The following is an 18,261-nucleotide window of genomic DNA, read 5'->3' on the forward strand; positions in this document are numbered from 1 at the left end:
ATGTGACTCATGGCTGGCTACACATGATAGAACTTACAAACCTGGATTCTGAAATTGGCAGAGCAGTAGAATGGAGTATTTTCATTTAGGATTTATAGCTTAGAAGTCATAGCATAAGCAGACAATGGGACGTTATTGTAAATGATTTACTACATATAAATTACATACATTCTTTGGTGCATTCAGTGATGAATATTTTGTCCTCCAATAATAAGGATTAAACCCTTTTTTTTTTTGGAAAAACTATATTCACTGTACAAGCATAGAGATTGAAGCAAAGAATACTGAGTTTTGTTCTCTTTAACTGAAGGGTATAGGCTTTGATGAGAATATACTGACTTCAAACAATTTCTCTAGTGCTGTTGATAAGACACACATATGCAACAGTTAGAAGGAATGAGTTCAAATGTTCAGTAGCAGGGTGGGGTGACTATAAGTGACAGCACTATATTGTGTATTTCAAAAATAGCTAGAAGAGAGGACTTGAAATGTTCCTGACACATAGAAATCATAGTTACGCAGGGTGATGGATACCCAAAATACTCTTGACTTGATTCTTACACATTCTAGGCGTGTAACAAAGTGTCACATGTATCCCATAAATATGTACAACTATTATGTATCAATTTTAAAAAGATTTAAAACACAATAGAAAATAAGATATGCCTATAAATGAAGTGTGAACATATAGAGATGAAAGCAGAAAATCGATTGTGGTGTGGTTAGTGCAGTTATGGGAATTTCCAGAGTAATTCCATTTCAGTGAATGATGTCATTTGGGCATTATGAAAAATAGCCTAGAGAAAAACACAGATTTTTTTTTTTTTGAGACAGAGTCTCATGCTGTCGCCCAGGCTGGAGTGCAGTGGTGCTATCTTGGCTCACTGCAAGCTCCGCCTCCCAGGTTAATGCCATTCTGCCTCAACTTCCCAAGTAGCTGGGACTACAGGTGCCCGCCACCATGCCCGGCTAATTTTTTGTATTTTTAGTAGAGACAGGGTTTCACCATGTTAGCCAGGATGATCTCAATCTCCTGACCTTGTGATCCACCTGCCTCGGTCTCCCAAAGTGCTGGGGTTACAGGCGTGAACCACAACACCTGGCCAAAACACAGACTTTTTAGCTTAAAAATGGCCAGAACAGGCTCTGAGTCGTACTCTCTTGTAGTGCATTTAGTTGGTGCATCAGATAAAATGTATTGCTTTCTGTATTTCCCACAATTGAAAACAGCTGTTTTTATTGTGGACCCAGCTTTTACCTTAGCATTCAGCTCGTTCACAAGAAGGTTCCAAGGGCGGCTATCAACTGTGAACCATACCAAAGGATTCAGAACTTGAATCTGGGAACAAAAAAACTTGATCAGAAGTTTTCAAATAGTTTGGTGTTTTATGTTCATATTCCTTTACTATGATAGCCATTTTTATTACAACCAATTTTGGTTCAGTCATTGTTTAACACACATTCCCAAGTATCTTTGACATACAAATAATGAAAGAGGAGGAATCTTTTTTAAAACTAAACTTTTATAACGTTTTAATTTTGGTGGGAAGGAACAATTTCAATGTTAGAAACTTTTAAAATTATTTTAAAATTGATAATATCTTAGAACTGACTACTGCGTAGCATTCTTCCAAACTAGCATACTTAATCTATTTTTCCATAATTCACCCAAAGATACTTCTAACATTGCAAACATCAAACATTCCACTCATACAAATGATTTCTTAGTTACTTGTGTCTTTAGTGTTGGTCTCCAAACAGAGTGACTAAAATTCATACTATATTAAGTTATAAAAGCTTTAATAGTGAACTTAGGCTAAAGAAACATATGTTTTGTCCAACCAACTATTGATTTAATTCACTGTATTTTTTTTGCTAATTTGTGTTTGACACCAGGGAAATTCCTTGTTTTTCTAGGCTAGGATGTTCAGGGCTTCAGTGAGTAGTTAGTTGAATCTTTATTCTCATGATTTCTTTGGGATGCTTCCACCACTGCAGACACTATTAATCAGTGAGAATTTTATATATTCTGCTATCTTTGCCTGTTTTACTCTGTCTTCACACTCAGGCATCTGTAAAAGTAGCATTTTTTATATATCTTTGATTTGTTTTAGTTCCTCCACTGGAAATGTCAATCAAGGTTTTTTGTGGCAAATCAATTTGAAAACAGATTCTTGGTTTCTGTTCATTTTGTGTTTATTATAAAGATTTTCATAATCTTATTTCTTTATGATACAGTTACGTTTTTTTCCCTTTTTCAACTTTCAAGTTTGTATCCCTGATTTCATCTTACGGTTTTGCTGTAAAAGTACTACCTTTCCCCTCTTGTTTAAATTGACAAAAATGTTTCTGTAAATCCTGTCTTTATCTTCAAAAGTTCATCAAATACTGGCCAAATAAAATCCAGAGAGTCTATAATTAAAACCACTTCCAATGTTCCTTCACATTTGCAAGTTTGGTTTTAATTCTTAATTTTCTCTGTATTATTCCGATGTATTGTATTCTCTTTTTCTGTCTTCCTCCTTAGTAGTAGTCTGCCTTGTTTACATGAGGGCCTTTATTTCCAGCTGAAGAAAAAGTATTTCCCTTAATAATCTACTTATATTTATTCTGAAATCCAATTTTATTTAGGTCCTTGTTTTTGTTTTTGTTTTGCAGCTTACCTGTAATTTCTACTTTCTGCATTTATGTGTGTATAATTTCTAAACATATTTCTGAAGTTGTCATCATCTGCATGATGAAACACACAGTGGTGGTCTACCCAGTAATATTGTGAACTGAGGAATTCCTATTTGTAGTCTTTATTCACTTCTGAAGTACTTATTCTGCTTTATAGTATTTTGAAATGGAAAATGATGAGAACTCTTTGATATCTACAATTGTGTTCTCTATGTGTATGCTTTGAGGAAGTGTCAGATTTTCTTGAATTAGAATTCATATAAACCTTGTCCTTTGTGGAATGGGGAGCCTCCACACATCCTTCCAGGCAGATCTAAAATGGCCACTCTTGAGACATGAGCAAACATTTGTCACATGATGGAGACAGCAAGGGAAAGAGCTAAGTAGGGGAAGCAGAAAACTACTTTCTCCCTTGGGAAAAAACTGAGCAGAAAGCCAGACATCTTCTGGTTCTGACTCATCTCTTGGGCATACTCTGCAAAAGTTATGGCGAAGAGTCAGTGAATTAGAAGATTTACTCAGAGTAACTTTTTTCTACCCTGCAAGTACCTACCAGCCCTGGAGGTACCTATATGAGTAGTACTTCTTAATTGGATTCACTCTATGTTTAAGGTAAATGCTTGATGTTATAGGTTAGTTCTAGCTCCCTCCTGGATATAACTCAGTGCTCTTCTTTCTATTATTATTATTATTATTATTGAGGCAAGGGTCTCACTGTCGCCCAGGATGGAGTACAGTGGTGCGATCACAGCTCGCTGAAGCCTCTACCTCCTGGGCTCAAGCAATCTTCCCACCTCAGCCTCTCAAGTAACTGGGACTACAGGTATGCGCCACCATGCCCAGCTAATTTTTATGTTTTTTTGTAGAGACTAGTTTCGCCATATTGCCCAGGCTAGTCTTGAACTCCTGAACTCAAGCAACCTGGCTACCTCGGCCTAGCAGTGTGCTGGGATTACAGCCATGAGCTCCTGCACCTGCCTGTCTAAAAATTCCATGATAAACCTAGGAGTCAATTAATACGTAATAGTCACTAATATTTATAAAACATTTTGAATTTTATAAAATTATTTTTTGATTACATTGTCTCATTTTGGGACTGACAGCAATGCTGTAACTTAGCTTTATTAAACCAAAGTCCAGGCACATTTACTTTTGTAGATTTTCTTTGATTAATTTGTAGCAGAGCCAGGAATCAAATCCAGGATGCTTTACTCCATAGTCCATGTACTGAACACCATATCACACTCAACTCTGCTCTGCATTATATTTTAGGTTTGGACACATAAATGTATATTGGTCTCTGTTGAAGTGGACATGGTAGTTCTCTGGGCATTATCTGGTTCTTCCTGGAAGCCCAACTGCAAATTGGCATTTATAAAACAGTATATTCCTGGCAGCGTTACAGATAATGTTTGCAGATTTCATATGATTCCTACCCTTAGGCCAATTTTACCATACTTTGAACATCTTTAACTGGCTGCTATTTCTTGTACATAAGTGATAGCATCACTTTCCAGTCTTAAACTTGGTTGCTTTATATCATCAAGTAATGTTTTTTCAGTTATCCTCGTCTTATTACTGCCTCTGTGAACACTGCTTTTAAATGAAATGAGATGCTAGAGCTGATGATTACCAAGCATTAGAGATCTGTATCTCAAGAATACAGCTTTATTCTTTTTAAATATGGAATATTGTTAAGAATAGCTCTGCTCTGTATGAACAGGGAATTCAAACTTTTAAAAATGAAAAATGAGAACCTTCCTGAATTAAATTTTACTCAAATCTTCCGTTAAGTCCTAAGAATAGGCTGCTGGCTTCCATTGCTTTCAGGAAATGAAAAATGGCTCGGAAGCTAAGTGAGCTAAATAAGCCATCTCTCTCTCAATTGTTTCAGTTTCTCAGGAATTGCTGTACAATGCTGCCAATAATGATCTCCATGGATCTGACCCCCATCCCATCTCCCACTGCCTCCTCTGAAACTCCAGATGCCACCATAAGAAGGAGCTTTGAAGAATGTGCCTGTACCCTCTTTTTACCCTGAGGTTGGTGAGGCCAGGCAGGGTGATTCTCAGGATATCCTGATGATCAAAGGTACAGTTGAAGCCTTCATCAAGACTTTCTTGAAGATGACCAAGAAATTTAGGAAACATTACTAAATAGCCTAAGAACTGAAGATGGAACTCAAGAATGGATGGCACAAGTGTCACCTAAAATGTAATTCCTGATGATATACACGATGATTAATAAGCTCCTTGAGGGCAGAGACCATTACACTGTTTGTAGAATTCTTCCCCCTACCTTCACAGTATCTAGCATAGTACCAAGCATATAAACTATACTCACTTAATAAATGTTTATGACTGAGAGAAAAGACTTTATATAAAAGTGCTCTTAGGGCTGGGCGCAGGGGCTCGTGCCTATAATCCCAGCACTTCGGGAGGCTGAGGCGGGCGGATCACTTGAGGTAAGGAGTTCGACACCAGCCTGGCCAACATGATGGAACCCCGTCTCTACTAAAAATACAAAAATTACCCGGGCATGGTGGCCCATGCCCGTGATCCCAGCTACTCAGAAGGCTGAGGCAGGAGAAACACTTGAACCCGGGAGGCAGAGGTTTCAGTGAGCCAAGATTGTACCACTGCTCTCCAGCCTGGTAGACAGAGGGAGTCCATCTCCCAAAAAGAAAAAAAGTGCCTTCAAACCCCTCTTTTCTTAGTACTTAATCCACGATCAGGAATGGTGATAGAGTTGACTATTATCTTAGGCTTCTTGACCACTATTGTCTTCTGTCTTGACTGTGTGTTGGGTAGGAAATACGTATCTGTCCGTATATGAAGTTTTCAGTATTAATACTTAAAGTTATGTCTTCACTGATGCCTGGGCTTTTTATTTCTTAGATGTTTCATTGTGATATTCAGTTATTTAGTGGAAATCTCTCAACCACACTCGAGGGTGATTTATTATACTGTCGGATTTAAAAATCTGTCTCATATCTGTTGTTAAGATTCAGCAATAAACAATCTTGCTTCTTGAATAGGTCTACATCAGTCATCATTGTGTTTCAGAAGTAGAACGTACTATCACATCAATTTTCTAAAAAAAATGTAACCTGTTACTCTTGAATGACAGCATATAGTCTTACATCTCACCTGAGCAGTGTTTCCCATATCCTGCTAAAAGACTATTTACAGCAATGTGATTTAAGATGCTACTTAATTAAAACAAGGCTCATGTTCTATTTCTCTTAGAGAAAAGGAAATAGCAACTTAGCTCTGTTCAGTTCTTCTGACCCTAAGTTGTCCTTCAGAGAATTAATCAAATCTTCTTTTAGGAGTTAACTTTCGTTTAGAGGCAGATCTTGAAAATCTTCAGCTTTTTGATTTCTTGTACCTCTTGTGGCTCCAGTTACATGTAAGTTTTTTTATTTATAATTTTTTCCCATAAATAAGCATTTCAGATTACTAGTTTTTTGACAAACATGAGGTAGACATTCATTATCAACTCTTAATAGCTGGCATTTTAGATTATAAGGAATCCAATATAAGAATCAAGTATATTTTATTCAGGAAAGTAATCTTACAACAAGAACATACTTTTCTTTTGAGCAGGTGATGTATTATGCTGTATAGATTTGGGGTTTTGCTAAAAGTATGAAAGTTTTTGAAAGGAAATTGAGTTTCTTTGTCTTCATAAGCTTTTATGTATATAGCCAAGGATCCTTAAGTGTATGGCTTTAAAAGAGACTATTTCATGGATAAATTATCAGTGTTCTAGAATTTGCAAAAGGAGGAAAAACATAGAATCTGAAAATAATTTCTGTGAATTAGATAGGATGTGTGGGTTTAAGGTTTGAGCCTTTTACTTCTTTCTTTTTTCTTTTTTTTTTGAAATGGAGTCTTGCTGTGTCGCCCAGGCTAGAGTGCAATAGGGCGATCTCGGCTCACTGCAACCTCCACCTCCTGGGTTCAAGCAATTTTCCCACCTCAGCCTCCCAAGTAACTGGGATTACAGGCACCTGCCATCATGCCTGGCTAATTTTTGTATTTTTGTAGAGACAGAGTTTCACCATGTTGGCCAGGCTGTTCTTGAACTCCTGACCTCAGGTGATCCACCCACCTTGGCCTTCCAAAGTGCTGGGATTACAGGCATGAGCCACCACGCCTGGCTTGATCCTTTACATTTAAGAGGACCTCTGATTCTCTTAAATGAAGTGCTCAGGTTGGACCTGCTTTTCTCACATCAACTTTTTTTTTTTTAGACAGAGTCTTGCTCTGTTGCCCAGGCTAATGGGGCGATCTCAGCTCACTGCAACCTCTGCCTCCCAGGTCGAAGCGATTCTCCTGTCTCAGCCTCCCTGAGTAGCTGAGATTACAGGCATGTGCCGCCATGCTCGGCTGGTTTTTGTATTCTTAGTAGAGGCAGGGTTTCACCATGTTGGCCAGGCTGGTGTCAAACTCTTGACCTTGTGATCCGCCCGCCTCAGCCTCCCAAAGTACTGGGATTACAGGCGTGAGCAACCGCGATGGGCCCTCACATCAACTGTTTGATAAATTACATTGTAAATTTTGTCAGTTTATATGATGAATTTTAATAATCCAGAACAGATTTGGTTAAAATATTGTTAGTAATTTTTATTAATATTTTAAATAATGTTTTGTGCTAGTAACACATGAAAGCTAAATCATACATTGTTTATTCTTCCATTAAAATTAATTTTTCCTCTGTTAATGTAACAGGAGAAATTATGTATATAGGACCTGTGAACTTCTGACAACAACATATAGTGTGGTTTGTCCTCTGCTTATTTTCCTGCTAATGTCAGGTTACAAGTCATATTGTTACAGGGAATGACAATGGCAGCAACTAAACTGTAACAAGTTCTAACAAAAGATGGTTTCGCATTATTTTTAGATTTGGATTTTCCTATGATTTCTATCTTTCTTTTTCTCCAGGCTCCCAGCCAACATCTGATAAACCCTCCCAGCGGCCATCAGAGAGCACAAATTGTAGCCCTACCCGGAAAAGGTCTTCATCTGAGAGTACTTCTTCAACAGGCTAGTGCTATTTGTTTTACCAGATTTTCAAGATAGTTTCCCATTTGTTATTTGTGAATAAGGAGTTATAATATTGTAGAAAAAATAATGGGAACTGAATCATATATGGTATTTTTTTTTCATTCAAAGGAGTTGAAACAGTAGACTTCATATGTGAGAATCAGTAATGTACATTGAAACAATGTAGTCATCTTCCCCTTTACAAAGTTGAATTAAAGTAAATTAAAGTAAAAGTATGTGTTGGGAATAATAGGGGAGTGTGGATTACAGCTATTTAATAAAGATTTAGATGTATATAAAATTGCTTAAGGCTGGGCGCAGTGGCTCATGCCTGTAATCCCATCCCTTTGAGAGGCTGAGGTGGGTGGATCACCTGAAATCAGGAGTTCGAGACCACCCTGTTCAACATGGTGAAACCCCATCTGTACTAAAAATACAAAAATTAGCCAGGCATGGTGGCGTGTGCCTGTAATCCCAGCTACTTGGGAGGCTGAGGCAGGAGAATCTCTTGAACCTGGGAGGCAGAGGTTGCAGTGAGCGGAGCTCACTCCACTGCACTCCAGCCTGGGTGACAGAGTGAGACTCTGTGTGGAAAAAAAAAAATTGTTTAGTAAACTAGTGATTTTCAAAGTAGCATTCACAAATTTCTAGGGATATGCAAAATAATTGAGAGCCTCTATTAATAGTTATTTTTAAACTTCTTAATTGCTAATATTTATATATTTATAACCCGTTAATATATATAACATATTTGTATAATTTGTACAGCAATTTAGGGTATGCTTCCAATTTTCTTTTTATGGATAGTTTGTGTGTTTACCAAAAAAAAAAAAAAAAGGATGATTTATACCTGTCTTCTGCCTTTTCCTGATGGTGAAAGAGTAAGGAATGATTTTTTAAAATTTATTAATTTTACTGGGAGAGATGGAGAGTGATAGATTAATTCCAGATAGAAATATATTAAAAAGAATTTAGAGTGTTCAGGAAAATAAATCAAAAAGCCAGTGTGGTCAGACTAAAGAAGGTTGGTTATTTGGTTTGGAGATGAGTCCCCCTCTGTTGCCCAGGCTGGAGTACAGTGGTGTAATCTCGGCTCACTGCAACCACTGACTCCTGAGTTCAAGTGATTCTCTTGCCTGAGCCTCCTGAACAGCTGGGATTACAGGTGCCCACCACCATGCCCAGCTAATTTTTTTGTATTTTTAGTAGAGACTAAAATTCACCATGTTGGCCAGGCTGCTCTCGAACTCCTGACCTCAGGTGATCTATCTGCCTCGGCCTCCCAAAGTGCTGGGATTACAGGCATGAGCCACCGCGCCCAGCCAAAGATGGTTTTTTAATATGAGGCTGGAAACGTAGTAGAGAACTAGTGATGTAGAGTCTTAAACACAGTTGGAAGTTGTGGAAACTTAAACAAGGAAGTGACATTATCTCCTCCCTTTCTATCTCTAGGTCTTTGAAGAAGTAGAAGGCCTTTCAAATTGTATCAGTATGGTATTTATTTAATTTAGTTGATTATTATCTTTAGAAGCTCTTTGTTAGTCCAGTTGTCCGCTTGGCAGCAGTGACAGTTGTGTCTCTCTTGGTGCTTTGTTTTTATACTGCCATGGAGAGACTTTTACAGTCTAACAAGAAGTGACTTAATTTCTCTTATATTTATCTAGACCAGGGTAAGGAAACACAGCTATGGGCCAAATGCAGTCCAAGGCCTGTTTTTCTGTAGCCCTCAAGCTAAAAATTATTTTTAGGTTTTTAAAGGCTTATGGGGAAAAGATGAAGAAGAATATGAGGCAGGCATTATATATGTCCTCAAAAGCCTAAAATATTTACTCTCTGACCTTTTACAAAAAAAGTTCATCAACCCCTGAACAAGTGAATGAGATTTTGATAAGGGACATATCAGTGTTGAAAATCACCAAAATGTTTTACTTTTGTAAACAAAAGAAAGAATATCTAAATTTACAATGTTTCTTTTGCAATGAGACTATTCTGTTCATTGAATTAGATTTCTGTTGAGGGTTGCTGTGAATAGTGAGCACTGGGAATACAAACATGAATAAGATTAAGTTACTGCCTTCAATAATTCAGACATATTCAATGAAAAACAATGTATTAAATTCTGTAACAGAACAGTGTACAAAATGCTATGACACAGAGAAATTCAAGCACTAACCACTTGAAATGACTAAAGAAGATATCACTGAATAAGTCACACACACACTACTATATATTGAATTTACTTAAGTAGGCAAGTGGGACAATGTAAAGGGTAATAATGTATTTAGCACAGTAACAACAGCACTTTCGAAGAAAGTTAGAAAACCGTGAAATAGCATAGTGTTTTTGAAGAATAACCCACTGTTGGATATGACTAATGTACATAAGTAGTGATGATGGTGGTTGGAAAAGGAGATTGTAAAAGTAATAATGGGGACTATATCATATATGGTATTTTTTTTCATTCAAAGGAGTTGGAACTTCATTGTATATGCAATTGGGAACTACTGAACAATTTCTAACAAGGACGATAAATTATTTGATATGCTCTATCAGTAAGAATAGGATAGGTGTTACAGTGTTAAAAAAAAAGATCCCCAAATCTCAGTGGCTTAAAACAACAAAGGCTTATTTTTTGTTCATGTTGTGTGACCATCAAGAGTCCACTCCATGTTGCCTTGCCTCTAGGACCCCGGCCAACAGAGAACCTGTACCTGGAATGTTGCTTGTCTTCTGGTAGAGGGGAAAGGGCAATAGTAAAGCACTAACTAACTATTAAAATTTCTACATTAAATGTTACTTCTCAGTTTCAGTGCCAAAGCAAGTCATGTGGTTAAGTCTTGTGTCAATGGGACTAGAAAGTAAAATCCTTTTGGCAGTAGGGGCTGGATAGCAAATATTTGTAAGTAATAATATAGTCTATCATATGTATATGTTTAAAAAATGCTACAACGTTACAATATGAAGAATGGAGTGTGACAGATGCATGCAGGCAGAGTAGATAATGGCTTCAGATTTGGATATATTAAATGTGGACTGTCTTTAGCCTATTTAGGTAGAGATATTGAATAGGCTGTTAGAAGCAGTGGTTTATACTGAGAGAGAGACATCTGTGGTAGATATCTAACAGTATATATATGAACTTGAATTTGGCAGTGAAGGAGATCACCCAGGGAGAACGTGTTGAGTGAGGTGACGGGGACGGAGACCTAAGAAACTTGAGCATTTCAGAGGGAAGTGGAAGAAAAGATGTTTAGCGAAGGAGACTTAAATACGAAACATCAAACCGTATATGTCACAGAAGCCTGAACAAGACTTCAGAGTGGAACAGATTAGTCAACATTAGATGTCACAAAGAGGTCAAAAAGAGTTCGATCAGAAAGTGTCAAATGATTGAGAAGATAAGAAAAAATAGTCTGAGAATGTGAAAGTTTGGAGCTTGAAAGAGGGAAAGGAGACTTAAAATTCAGGTAGCATTGAAATAAATTAGAGCTCTTTATTTCCAGCAATGTGGTAGATTAGGTGTGCAGAGCAAACAAACACCTTGTTATCTAAAACCTAAAAATGCATGGACAACATTTCTTACAGGATGACTGAACTTTGAAGTAACTAAATAGGAAACCAGAAACTTCAGAAAGTTCAGTTCAACAGAGATAAAGAGCATTAGAGCTGCTTGACATCTGCTTGATCCCTGGTGGCTGGGAGTTTGGTAATTGGAACATATCCAGCTGCAAGAGACAAAAGACAGAGCCTAGGACTCTAGTAGAACAGAAGGCCACATCAGATTTCCATGCATAAAGTTGGAACCCCCAAAAGGTGACACTTAACAGTGTAGGAGAAAATAAAATATAAACCTATCACAGAAAAGGATAGTTTCTTGTTTTAGTTTTGGCTTTGGAGGGAGCAAGAAAATGGAGTTCCTGACCACAAGCTCTTACTAATTCTCTGCCTCTCCTACAGATTTATATTGCTTGTCAGACCCAGAAAAAAGTTAAAATAAAATTTGTCATAGGTTGGTAGTCTTCCCAGTTGCATTGCAGAACCAAATGCAAATACTGTAGGGAATCGTCGTTAAATATAAACCTGAGCTTTCAAAATCACTATATTCACAATTTTGGTTAACCTAGTGTTCTCATGTATTGTAGCAACACAGGGAATGACAGCCTTTATTTTGCAGTTTTTAAAGGCAAAGAAGTAAACCGGAATCATATCCTAACCTTCTAGGTATAGTCAAAGGAACACCATACCTCCAGAAACCATCTGTTTAGTAAACCGAGGTATGTAAATAACTGTAGAAACAAAAAGCAATTTGCATTTTGGATAAGATGCCTCAAGGCCCATCCTTGAACTGAATTCCCTGTTTTTGAGATAAATCCAAAGCGGTAATATACTAACGGTATATGATTTTACTGAAAGCTGTAGTTGTTGTTATGCATATCAGGAGCCCATAGTAACAAAATTATTATTGATGAGTAAAACCTAAGCCTTTTCTGGAGATTTTAAATCTCTTATTAGGTCTTTAGGATGTAGTATGAGGATAGCTTTTCATTTCTGAAATGAGTATTTGCAAGTACTCTGTTAAAGTTTATATCTCTGTTAGAGAGGTCTTTTTTTAGTATTTGTAGCTTTTAAGATATTTATGTCTGTCTGCTCATTTCTCAGGTATTTGACGTAACTGAAGATTTTTATAATTAGGATCCAAATCCATGGTAATTTTCACATTCTAGAGAATGTAAAGCCCTTCAATAGTGTTTCACAGAATCATTTAATCTTTTTATAGCTGGTTTACAAATACTGTTACATTGATGAGAGAGGTAGTTCTTTTATAATTTTGTTATTGAGCAACTACTATATTCAGGCTACCAAATTCAACTACTATATTAAGCCAAAAGACTATAAGAGACATTCCCTAATACCAAGGAACTTATGTTAAGATCAGTTTATCTTGAGAGCAACAATAAAATATGCTAGTGATTTTATAGAAATTTATTTTTTATTTTTATTTTTATTTTTATTTTTTTGACAGAGTCTTGCTCTTGTCACCCAGGCTGGAGTGCAGTGTCGCGATCTCGGCTCACTGCAACCTCCACCTCCCGAGTTCATGCAATTCTCCTGCCTCAGCCTCTCTTGTAGCTGGGATTAAAGGGACGTGCCACCACATGCCCGCCTAATTTTTGTATTTTTAGTAGAGATGGGGTTTCACCGTGTTGGCCAGGCTGGTCTCGAACTCCTGACCTCAAGTGATTTGCCCACCTCGGCCTCCGAAAGTGCTGGGATTACAGGCGTGAGCTGCCACTCCTGGCCTGTATAGTAGTATTCTACACATAACTGAATGCTGAAATGATGGAAAGTTAATCAGAAAATGCTTCCATAAACTTTGTATTGAGGCTTAAAAGACATCATATATATGCCATGACTAAAGAGGTAAGTGGGAGAAGAGGAGAAGGCATTTTGATGTAATAGGAAAACTATGTACTTTGACTTAGATGTAGTTGATTCACATTTAGCAATATTGTGTAACCTTACGGAAGTTACGTAAACCATTAAACCCATTGCTTTCTTATCTGTAACATGAGGCTACTTCTATTTATCTTGCAGACTAGTGGGAATTAGAGTAAATGGATAGGAAATTTTTATCACTGAATTAGTTTTTGAGTAAATGGTAACTTCTTTTTTTTTTTTTTTTTTTTTTTTTTTTGAGATGGAGTCTCACTCTGTTGCCCAGGCTGGAGTGCAGTGGTGCCATCTCAGCTCACTGCAAGCTCCACCTCCTGGGTTCACGCCATTCTCCTGCCTTAGCCTCCCGAGTAGCTGGCTATAGGTGCCTGCCACCACACCGCGCTAATTTCTTTTTGTATTTTTAGTAGAGATGGGGTTTCATTGTGTTAGCCAGGATGGTCTCCATCTCCTGACCTTGTGATCTGCCCGCCTCAGCCTCCCAAAGTGCTGGAATTACAGGCATGAGCCACGATGCCCAGCCTTTTTTTTGTTTTTTGACATGCTGTCTCCCTCTGTTGCCCAGACTGGAGTGCAATGGTGCAGTCTCGGCTCACTGCGGCCTCCACCTTCCAGGTTCAAGTGTTTCTCCTACCTCAGCCTCCCGAGTAGCTGGGACTGCAGACGTGCACCACCACATCAGCTAATTCTTATATTTTTAGTAAAGATGGGGTTTCACTATGTTGGCCAGGCTGGTCTTGAACTCCTGACCTCAGGTGATCCACCTGCCTTGGCCTCCCAAGGTGCTGGGATTAGAGGCGTGAGCCATTGCACCCAGCCGTAAATGGTAACTTCTGTTGTTACTGTTGCTACTGTTGGCCCTTCTGCCATTATTATGAGGGTATGGAATGAGAATTAGGTCATATACAAGGGAGACAGGGTATAGTGGTAAAACATAAAAAAAAGATTGCAAAGGCGTTTAGCCACATTTTTTCTTTTTTATGGGACGGAGTCTTGCTGTGTCACCCAGGCTGGAGTGCAGTGGCATGATCATGGCTCAATGCAGCCTCCGCCTCCTGGGTTCAAGTGATTCTCCTGACTCAACCTCCACAGAAGTTGGTACTATAGGTGTGAGCTACCATGCCCGACTAATTTTTTATTTTTAGTAGGGACAGGGTTTTGCCATGTTAGCCAGGCTGTTCTTGAACTCCTAACCACAGATGATCTGCCTGCCTCGGCCCCCCAAAGTGCTGGGATTACAGGCGTGAGCCACCCTGCCTGGTCTGTTTAGCCACATGTGATGAGTTGTCTTAAATCTTTGCTGAGTACTAGTCCCTCCTCGCATAGAGTGAAACTCCAAAAAAATGCCCTAAGAAAAACTAGGGAGTTGTATATGAAAAATTCCTAAGGTTTACATGTGGCATGAGACATTTGAACTCTGACTACCAACTGTAGGGTCCTTGGGGACAATTGTGAAGGCCCCCATAAAGATTACATCTTGGCCAGACATGGTGGCTCACGCCTGTTATCCCAGCACATTGGGAGACCAAGGCGAGTAGATCACTTGAGACCAGGAGTTTGAGGGCAGCCTGGCCAACATGGCAAAACCCCATCTCTACTAAAAACACATAAAAATTAGTCAGACATGGTCACGCACACCTGTAGTCCCAGCTACTTGGGAGGCTGAGGCAGGAGGATTGCTTGAACCCAGGAGTCAGAGGTTGTGAACCCAAGATCGCGCCACTGCACTCCAGCCTGGGCAACAGAGCAAGACCCTGTTTCAAAAAGAAAAAAAAAAAGGTTACACCTTAGCAGGACTAAAGTATCTCTGGAATGAAGATTACACTAGACCCTAGTAATGATTTAAAACAGGGTTCGAGGAATCAAACTGTCAAACTGTTCTACAAGTAACTGATTTTTAAAACAAAGTTCAACATTTAAAAACATTTTAATTGTGAAAAAACAAAATTTTGTTTTAATTGTGGCAAAATACAGATAATATAAAATTTACCGGCAGGGCACTGTCGGTCACACCTGTAATCCCAGCACTTTGGGCGGGCGAGGCGGGCAGATCACCTGAGGTCAGGAGTTCGAGACCAGCCTGGCCAACATGGCAAAATCCTGTCTCTACTAAAAGTACAAAAATTAGCCAGGTGTGATGGCAGGCGCTTGTAATCCCCGCTACTCGGGAGATTGAACCATGAGAATCACTTGAACCCAGGAGGTGGAGGTTGCAGTGAGCCAAGATCACGGCACTGCATTCTAGCCTGGGTGACAGAGTAAAAAAATTTACTGTCTTAACCATTTCTAAAGCCGTGTGCGATGGCTCACGTCTGTGATTCCAGCACTTTGGGAGGCCGAGGCGGGCAGATCTTGTGAGGTCAGGAGTTCAAGACCAGTCTGGCCAACATGGTGAAACCATATCTCTACTAAAAATATAAAAATTAACCAGCCATGGTGACACATGCATGTAGTCCCAGCTACTCAGGAGTCTGAGGCAGAAGAATCGTATGAACTTGGGAGGCGGAGGCTGCAGTGAGCTATCATGCCAGTGCACTCCAGCCTAGGAGACAGAGCTAGACTCCCCGTTTCTTTTTTTTTTTTTCTTTTTTCGGACAGAGTCGTGCTCCTGTTTCCCAGGCTGGAGTGCAGTGGCATGATCTCGTTTCACTGCAAACTCTGTCCCCCAAGTTCAAGTGATTCTCCTGCCTCAGCCTCCAAGTAACTGGGATTACAGGTTTCCGCCACCATGCCAGCTAATTTTTGTATTTTTAGTAGAGACAGGGTTTTGCCATGCTGGCCAGGCTGGTCTTGAACTCCTGACCTCAGGTGATCTGCCAGCTTTGGCCTCCCAAAGTGCTGGGATTATAGGCATGAGCCACCGCGCCTGGCCTAGACTCCCCATTTCTAAGTGTACAGTTAGTTCACTAGTGTTAAGTACATTTACATTATTGTGCAACCAATCTCCATAATTTTTTCATCTTGCAAAACTGAAACTCTATATCCATTAAATAAGAACTTCATATTCCCCTGTCCCTTCAGTCTCTGTCGATCACCCGCTAAAGTGTAACCATACGGTGTTTGTTTTTTTATGACTGGCTTGCTTAACTTAGCTTAAGGTCCTCAGGGTTTATTTATTTATTTATTTTTGAGATGGAGTTTCGCTCTTGTTGCCCAGACTGCAGTGCAATGGAGAGATCTTGGCTCACTGCAACCTCCACCTCCTGGGTTCATGGGATTCTCCCACCTTAGCCTCCCAAGTAGCTGGGATTACAGGCATGCACCACTACACCCAGCTAATTTTGTATTTTCAGTAGAGACTGGGTTTCTCATGTTTGTCAGGCTGGTCTCGAACCCCTGACCTCAGGTGATCTGCCCGCCTTGGCCTCCCAAAGTGCTGGGATTACAGGCGTGAGCCACCGTGCCCAGCCAGGGTTTATCCATTTTTTAGCATGTGTCAGAATTGCCTTCCCTTTTATGGCTGAATAATATTCCTTTGTATCTTTTACCACATTTTGTTTATTGTTATTGGTTTATAAATGGTTACTTGGGTTGCTACCAACTTTTGGCCATTTGTGAATAATACTGCTATGAGCACTGGTGAACAGATACCTCTTCCAGACCCTGCTTTCAGTTCTTTTTGGTATATACCCAGAAGTGGAATTCCTGGATTATATGGTAATTCTATTTTTAATTTTTTGATGGATTGCCCTACTGTTTTCCACAATAGTGTACCATTTTGCATTCCCATCAACAGTGTACAAATGTTCCAGTTTTTTTGACATCAACAATTTTTAAAGGAAGACAACAAAATCCAAACAATGTAACATTAAACTATCTAGCATCCTATAAAAAATTAATAGGCTTGCCAAGAAGCAAGAAAATATGACTCAGCAGAAGAAAAATCAGTGGAAACTGCCACAGAAATAACATGGGGTATAATTGATACTTAATGAGCTATTTTTGATAATTTAAAGGAAAATGTGAACATAGGATAGAAACGAAAGATATTAAAAAATCCGCCAGGCATGGTGGTGTGTGCATGTAGTCCCAGTTACTCTGGAAGCTGAGGAAAGAGGATAGTTTGAGGCTAGGAGTTCAAGGATGTAGTATAATATAACTGCACCTGTGAACAGCCACTGTTCTGCAACCTGGACAACATATGGAGACTTCATCTCTTTAAAAAAAATCAAATGCAACTTCTATAGATGAAAAATGCAATATCTGAAATGAAAATTTCACTAAATGATGTAACAGCAGATTAGATCCTACAGAAGAAAAGATTACTAGACTTGGAGGAATACAAATAAAAGTTATCCAAAATGAAGTACAGAATGGAATAAAAAATTGACTAAAAAAATGAATGAAACTTTAGTGATCTCTGGTACAATATCAAGAGGGCTAATATACATGGGATAGAGTCTCATAAAGAACAAATTGGGAACAGCAGTTGAACAAATTGGGAATAGCAGTAGAGACGGTGAAACCCTATCTCTACTAAAAATAGAAAATTTAACTGGGGCGTGGTGGTGGCCACCTGTAGTCCCAGCAACTCAGAAGGCTGAGGCAGGAGAATGGTGTGAACCCGGGAGGCGGAACTTGCAGTAAGCCGAGATCGCACCACTACACTCCAGCCTGGGCGACAGAGCGAGACTCTGTCTCAAAAAACAAAAACAAAAACAAAAAACACACACATTTTTCTCATATTCTTTTGAAGTGCATATGGAATTATACCAAGATACCATCCTATTCTGGGTAATCAAATGTCTCGATACGTTTTAAAAGATTAAACTCATGCAGAATATATTTTCAGACTACAATAGAATTAAATTAGAATTCAGTAACACAAGTTACGAAATTCTCTAAGTATGTGGAAATTAAATAATGCACTTCTAAATAATTCATAAGTAAAAGATGAATTCCCAAAAATCAAATTAGAAAATACTTTGAAATGAATAAAAATGAAAACACATAGAAATTTGTGGGATAATCTAAGAATATTTATAGCTGAGATTATTAAACGCCAAAGATCTATCTAAGTCAGTGGCCCAAGTTCTCACCTTTAAGAAGCTGGAAAAAGAAGAGCAAGTAAAAC

General features: G+C 38.7%; 1 protein-coding gene across 8 annotated transcripts in view; it reads left to right on the forward strand.

Annotated features, from left to right (window-relative positions):
- Window positions 1–18,261, forward strand: part of ASH1L (ASH1 like histone lysine methyltransferase) — a 231,212-nt gene that overhangs the window by 102,300 nt on the left and 110,651 nt on the right. For 4 of the 8 annotated variants that reach the window (XM_028828155.2, XM_077942335.1, XM_077942316.1 and 1 more), the window contains one exon: window positions 7,632–7,733. The exons of 2 other annotated variants lie outside the window; for them this stretch is intronic. In XM_028828155.2, coding sequence (XP_028683988.1) covers window positions 7,632–7,733 — 102 coding nt within the window. Of the gene's footprint in view, window positions 1–4,573; window positions 4,771–7,631; window positions 7,734–11,893; window positions 12,008–18,261 lie in introns of those variants that run through there. 2 more of the 8 variants (XM_077942338.1, XM_077942341.1) reach the window with 2 other exon arrangements.

This window comes from Macaca mulatta, chromosome 1 (assembly GCF_049350105.2).
Source record: "Macaca mulatta isolate MMU2019108-1 chromosome 1, T2T-MMU8v2.0, whole genome shotgun sequence".
NCBI classification, from domain to species: Eukaryota; Metazoa; Chordata; class Mammalia; order Primates; family Cercopithecidae; genus Macaca; species Macaca mulatta.